Source organism: Monopterus albus, unplaced genomic scaffold, assembly GCF_001952655.1.
Source record: "Monopterus albus unplaced genomic scaffold, M_albus_1.0 scaffold304.1, whole genome shotgun sequence".
Classification (NCBI taxonomy): Eukaryota; Metazoa; Chordata; class Actinopteri; order Synbranchiformes; family Synbranchidae; genus Monopterus; species Monopterus albus.
In genome coordinates, this window is record NW_018128184.1 from 328,589 (window position 1) to 335,439 (window position 6,851).

The following is a 6,851-nucleotide window of genomic DNA, read 5'->3' on the forward strand; positions in this document are numbered from 1 at the left end:
GGAGGAGAAGAGGAGGAAGGAATATATGAAAAATGGAGTTGTTGGTTACAAGATGGAGGAAGGTCAATGAGAGGGAAAGAAACAATAGACAGAAGGAATGCAAGGGTGGAGAGAGGGAAGGAGGAAGAGAATGTTGTAATTTATCACAATGGCAGTATTAAATTAACCTGACAGACACACGTGTCTGTAGAGATGAAACGTCCTTTGAAAGTCTAATGAACTGTGTGTTGAGACAGAGGAAAAACAAAGATAGTGAGGGAGAGACATACAGATATATCAGTGTTCTGTAGAGAAGACTTGAATTTGCATAATTTCTTTAATCTTGTTCATTTTTCTGGCTTTGACTTCACACTGAGGATCAGTTTAAAACAGTACATTAAAATTTGGGGATTTCATCTTAATACAAAGTTGTTGCACTTGTTGTGCCAGTTTTATGCAACCCTCCTGACAGCAAAATTCACCCTGAGACTGAACAACTCTTATTTTACTCTACATCGCACACTTTTCAAGAACACAGCAGTGAGCAACACAATCAAAAACACAATTCTTCACTGAAATCAAAGCATACTGTTTTGTTGTTAGAAAAATGTAAATTTAAACTTCTCTTTTATCATCCAACATTTAACAGCGCTGTTGTTTGTTATGGCTGAAAGAATATATGTGGGTACCTGATCTGTTGCTGAGACATAGTGCTGTAGTGCAGGTTCAGTCTGGTGATATGGGCGTCTGTCAGTTCCTGAATTGAAGCCTTTGCTCCAGAGGTCTGCTGCAGGTCTGGGTCCACAGCCTGGACCAGCTCCCTGTCTTTAGATGGCAGCCACAGCACCTACACACACATTGAAAAACACACCCAGAGTACAAAACTTAGCAAGAGTTATTAATGTATCAAATATATACACAACATTGTACCACAACCATATCCATAAAGATATACAATACTATTTTCTTTCACATGGAAGCACAATAGATTTTTTCCCATCCATCTACTCTGTGCAGCCACCTGTGAGGAGTTGATGTGGGCCTGCACCACCTGCAAAGTGGTGCTGATGTAGGACTCGCTGTAAGGATGCCCGTACGGTGGCCTGCGCAGGTCAAACAGCACTAATTTGCCACTACGGGCCGCTACCTCCAGGAACTGGGCCAGTGAGGGAATAGACTGGTTCTGGGCCTGGTAGTGGTCCACCTCAGACAGGGACGACACAGTCCCAAATGGATCCCTCTGTAAGAGACAAGCGTGTGTGGCAGGGGCTGTCAGGTGTTTTTACTTTACAATTGTCTCAGCAACAAATTATGTGTTTGTGTATGTGTTTGTGAGCCTCACTGATAAGAACCAATCGCCAGCATTCAGCTGCTGTAGCTCAGCCCAAGTGAACATGGAGGCATCAAGGAGTGTTCGATTTGGGAAAACCTCTGCAATGTTAGTGGTTCTCCTCAGAGTGGAATCATGCATCAGGAAGGGAATACCATCATAACTAGAGACGCGGTGGACACATTACAAGACAGACAAGTGAAGAATCGGGATGTAAGCGAGGGAAAATGCAAGACACAAATGAAAGACAGGCGGTGACGAGGGGATATGAATAAAGGAGAGGAATGTGGGAAGGAGGAAAAAAGAAGGGGAGAGAAAATGAAGGGAGCAGAAGACACGAAGATTAAAGTCACCAAAAAGCACTTAACTCTCCAAAGCTTGAAGCAACAATGAAATGAACTCTATCATAAAGCCATCTGTCTTATTCATGAACAAACATACAAACAAGCAACCTTAGTGAGCCTGTTGTCGCAATTAATCACACAAGTGAAACGAGTTATGTGCATGTCAGTAAATACACAGACTAATAGAAAGCCATACAAAACACTTGACTGTGTAACTGAACATAATTCATTAGTGTTAAAAATATTTAACTTCTGCAAATCTGAGACCCATTTGTTATTATTAAATTGCTGTATTTTATCTGATGCAAAAAGTAAAAAAACAACATATCAGCATTTTATATCAGCCATCGGCCTCTCTAGAGATGGGCACTGGCCACTGAAAAACCCAGGCCTGTGGAGAGCTACAGGTATTACAAAAATACATGTTCTATTGATACACACACACACACACACAGAGAGAGGTGAGAGCAGTTAATACCTGATGGTGACATCAGTCTCTAGCCCTTCTCCTCCAGCTTCCACTGCCTTCTCAAAGGACATGACGGTGTTCTCTGGAGCAAGCTATAATACACACACAGAGACAAAAACATTCCCAGAGTGATAAATAACACACATATGCACACAGTCAGAAACATCCACAATGTATAATAATAATCAAGATTAGTAGTAAAACACAAGACTTGAAACAGGACAGACAGCCACAGATGTCACGGTCCAGTTCAGTCTCACCATTGGAGCTCCTCTGTGTCCGATGAGTGCTGGGGCAGGCCCCAGGGTCCCAGCCTCTTTAATGCAGGGAGAGTACATTCCCAGAGGAACCAGGTAGAGAGAGAACAGCACAGACAGGTAGAGACCCAGGAGAGCCACCTGACACACTGCAGAACACAAACCACTAATAAAATTAAATGTTAAAAATATACAAAAATCAGTTTTGGGGAGGTTATATAAAATGATAGATATTTTGCAAAACAAAGTTTGGGTACATATGCAGGTATATGACAGTTAAAGAGATCTAGAGCAAGACACTGATGCACTGACACCGTTTATATTGTTCATTCAACAACAAAAAAAAAAGTCCTTATCATTGTTAAAACCTGCATCCTCCAGTACAGCCTCGTTAGAATTTGTGTACGTGGTGGATTTGGACACTACCTTGCAGCGAGACTCCTGTTGTCTCCCTGTCATTCAGTGTGTTTTCCCCTGTATTTATTCCTAGGTGCTTTTGTAAGTGCATGTGACATGTACAGTCTTTGTAGGTTTTAATTATCTTAAGAGTGTTTCCAGCTTAACCCAGCACCCCTCCCTTCGTTCAACTAACAGAACTACAGAAGGAGCCTGTCAACTCTGCCCTTTCACATCCAGGCTTAGGTGAATGTTCATCTCATTACAGCAAAAATGGGAGCACTATTCTAAATCATGTGCTTTGGCAAATCTTTCTCTCCTGCCAGGGGACAACAGACATGACTCAGCATCTCTCCACCCGTTGAATCACCATGGCAACCAGAGACAGTCACCGTGGCAACCAAAAACAGAAGCAGAGACATGGAGGTCAAAGCCATTCAGAGAGGAAAAGGCAGTCAGGTGCAAGACAGAACAGAAAGAGTGATGCAAAGACAAGTACAAAGAAATAGACAGCAGCAAAAGAAACAGAGAAGGCATGAAAAGAGGGTAGAGACCAAAGAAACAGTGAATGCAAGAAGATGGAAACATCAGGGAGTCAGAGAGAAGAGTGAAAAAGCTGAGTGGGAGAATGACTTTGATTTTCTGTTAAGAGGTGGCAAAGGAGAAACGATGGCTGGGAGGTCTACAGCTGTACAATCAATGCCAGACAAGTGTGTCATGATGCTGAGGGGTATGTTTGATTTCAGATTAACAGTCTTCCCAGTGGATGGAGCAGCTCGATACTACCACAACTAAAGACCTAACCCTTCACCGTCTTCCAGCAATCAGATGTCATTTCAACAAGGCCCCTGAGATTTTTCCTCCCTCCAGTTGCTGCTCTAAATTAATCAGAGTGCTCTCTCCCAAATTTAAAGCATTTTCATGTACAACAGGATCTGACCTCCAGTGTTAGCTTCAAAGCTGACAAAGATAAACACTCCGCGATCAGCTAGCTTACCTTTCTTGTTCATGCGGAAGAAGTGCAATGCTACTGGCCAGGACACGATTGCCATTAGTGAGAGAGCCGCCACATGGAGGAAAGGTGCTGTCACCTGAAAAATAAAGAAAGATGTGAACAACGTCAGCACAGTAGCAAAACATTTCACTGGAGCACAAATTATTTTCATACAGGTGTGTGCAAATTATTTAAGAAAATCTTGCTATTCTTTGCTGTGATTGGCTAACCTGCAGGGAGAGAAGAAGAGTCTTCCATTCTTTGCTCCAGAGGTCAGATAGGATGGCGGTGGCTGTGATGGAGAACGCCAAGGCCACCATAATGCCCGTCTGACACAAAAACAAGGGGACAATTTATTATGACAACTTTCAACAAGGGAACTGTACGTCAGTGTTTGTGTTAAGTTTGTGTGTGTTTATACCTTGTGGCTCCAGTGGAGGTACAACCTTTGACCCTCAGAAAGCAGACACACTGCCAGCACCTGAACAGGGTTTAGATAGTTAGTGACATAGATAGATAGTGACATAAAACTCCCTCAGGCAACACCATTCTCCAAGGTTTGTGCTTCTTTTTGAACTGTTTATTTACAAACCAATCTGTCCAGATCCAATATGGTTTCTGCTCAACTTCAGCATTTTAAAAAAATTATCATTATGTGTGATGGGAAATGGTTATTAGCGCCCTTATTAATATACTGATTGTTGCTATGCAGGTTTTTATATATAGTTGTTTGTGTGCTTGTGAGACAGCTTCTTTCCTGTGTGACAGATGACCTTAACTGATCGAAACCACGAGCAAAGCTCAGGTCTATGTATAAAATGCAGCTCTCGCCTGGAAAGCTTCTCCTTCAGTGTGTCATGTTTGACACACTGTAAGAGTTTCTCCTTTCTGCAGAAATAAATGCGTATCAAGCTTCAAAGTTGGTATCAAGTTTTTATTTTGCACTCACCGAACGTTAAGACAATTTTTGCCGCAATATTATGTCAACTTACTTTTAAATAAATCCATTATCCTGTTATACTTTAGCAGGTTTAATAAAACTTGTGCCTCTCTAAGGAGAAAGTAAACTAAAACTAAAATTGATGCTGATGATGGTTTAGTGACAATAAAATAAAATAAAGTGACACACAGCAAAGTGTTTTCTATCAAATTTCTCAGTATACTCAGGGATGTGCAATTTGTGCAAGTGCTAAACTAGACCAGCTGAAATTATAATGTGCCTACCAGTAGTAGGGCGATGTACGTGAAGAGAGCAGCAGCAATGACCAGCAGGACCAAAGACCAGGGAAACCAGAAACCAAGAGTTCCGAAATTAAACCTGACAAGGCACAAGAACAACAGTCAACAGCTATCACATACCAAGTTCTTCATGATGTGAACCAAGTTCAAATGACGAGTTGGTCTCTTCATACACTGATTAACTGTTAGGATGATCGTGCATTCCTTTATGTTATTTTTTTTTTTATATGAGACAACTAAGCCTAACCCAAACATGACAACACATGCCATACAAATCACAAACACACATTAGCATGAGTGCGTGCACTTGCCAGCATGTACAGTATTAATAATGTGCTGTGTATGACCCACCAGTCGAAGTCATTGTAGTCATTCTGAGCTTCACTCCAGAAATAAAGGAACAGAAAACTCAGGAAGAAGGTGAGGATCAGGAGGCCAAAGCTGCCACACTCCACCTGTAACACACATACAGAGATCATGGCTTGTCAGACTTAATTACTTCTACCCAAAGAAAATCATTACTCACTTTTCTGAATGATTAACTACTAAATTGTTGAAGTTCACATTGATCATTTCACATTTGTTTAATGTATTGTTTTTAGATAAACCTTAATGAGCCTGTAGTCAAGGTGTTTACATTTTAAAATGCTTTTGGGTCTAAGGGTTAAAGTTCTGAAGTGAAAATAATGTTTTCATTTACAGTCATAGAGGCATAACAGTGCTCCATTTATGTTACACAATCTGGCAGGTACAGAGAAAGTCAGCCTCCTTACAAACTGCAAAAGGAAGCAGTATATTCTGATACAAGCTGACAAAGTACATATGTGATGATATTTTGCCAGAGAAAAGCATTAACTGACTGTTGGAGTCAGCAGGCCAACAGAACCCAGCAAGGGAATCAATACTCACTGCATGATCAGCAAACCAACCAAACTCAACACACTACAGACAGACAGTGCTGTGTGTGTGCTTGCCTTGCTGCAGCAGCACTCTCCCGGCTGCGCCCGAGCTCTTTGGTATCGTCTCCATTGGCAACCATAGAGGCCAGCCAGGCAGGAGACAAATGGCTGGTGTTCATACCTGGTACAGCCAATCAGAAATCAACCAATCAATACACATCAGTTACCTGAGCAGACCATTCACCTGAATAAACTCAAATATACAAGTGGCTGACAAATGAAAAGAAAATTTGATCTCCTCCAGGATGATGGTGCCCCCGTCCACAGGACACCGGGGTCCCTGACTGGTCTGATGAGGGTGACCATGATGTGAACCAGATGCTGTGGCCTTCCCAGTCACCAGGTCTCAGCCCAGTTGAACAGCTATGGGAGATGTTGGAGCGACGTGTTAGACAGCGTCTCCACCACCATCATCAAAACACCACATGAGGGAACATCTGTTGGAAGGTGTTCATCCCTCCAGGAGGGTTCAGAGACCTGGAGAGTCAAGGTGGAGCTGTTCTGGTGTCACATGGTGGCCCAGCACCTCACTGGGACTCTGTGCTGGGTCGACCTTTCATTTGTCACTGTCTGTATGTGTAGATATACAGTAGCTGTGTAGCGTGACTATAAAGAGCTGAATGCTTTTGTGGTAGTTAATTTTTAGGGTTGTTACATACAATAAAGCACATCATATCACAGTCACTTTCACAAGAACCTTTTATCCATCCATCCATCCATCCATCCATCTCCGCTTATCCGGAACCGGGTCACGGGGGCAGCAGTCTAAGCAAAGATGCCCAGACCTCCCTCTCCCAAGACACTTCCTCCAGCTCCTCCGGGGGAATGCTGAGGCGTTCCCAGGCCAGCTGAGAGCCATAGTTCCTCCAGCGGGTCCTGGGTCC

The 6,851-nt window shown here is 42.6% G+C and overlaps 1 protein-coding gene across 3 annotated transcripts in view; it reads right to left on the reverse strand.

Annotated features, from left to right (window-relative positions):
* gdpd4a (glycerophosphodiester phosphodiesterase domain containing 4a) overlaps window positions 1-6,851 on the reverse strand; it is a 24,159-nt gene that overhangs the window by 6,853 nt on the left and 10,455 nt on the right. For all 3 annotated transcript variants that reach the window (XR_002276864.1, XM_020623567.1, XM_020623568.1), the window contains exons 3-13: window positions 5,983-6,088; window positions 5,360-5,463; window positions 4,994-5,087; window positions 4,191-4,250; window positions 4,000-4,098; window positions 3,773-3,866; window positions 2,383-2,528; window positions 2,132-2,214; window positions 1,322-1,472; window positions 1,001-1,219; window positions 669-826 (exon numbers count right to left, since the gene is read on the reverse strand). Coding sequence is in view for 2 of the 3 variants with exons in the window: in XM_020623567.1 (XP_020479223.1) it covers window positions 669-826; window positions 1,001-1,219; window positions 1,322-1,472; window positions 2,132-2,214; window positions 2,383-2,528; window positions 3,773-3,866; window positions 4,000-4,098; window positions 4,191-4,250; window positions 4,994-5,087; window positions 5,360-5,463; window positions 5,983-6,088 (1,314 nt within the window). In the remaining variant the exon portion in view is untranslated. The remainder of the gene's footprint in view (window positions 1-668; window positions 827-1,000; window positions 1,220-1,321; window positions 1,473-2,131; window positions 2,215-2,382; window positions 2,529-3,772; window positions 3,867-3,999; window positions 4,099-4,190; window positions 4,251-4,993; window positions 5,088-5,359; window positions 5,464-5,982; window positions 6,089-6,851) is intronic.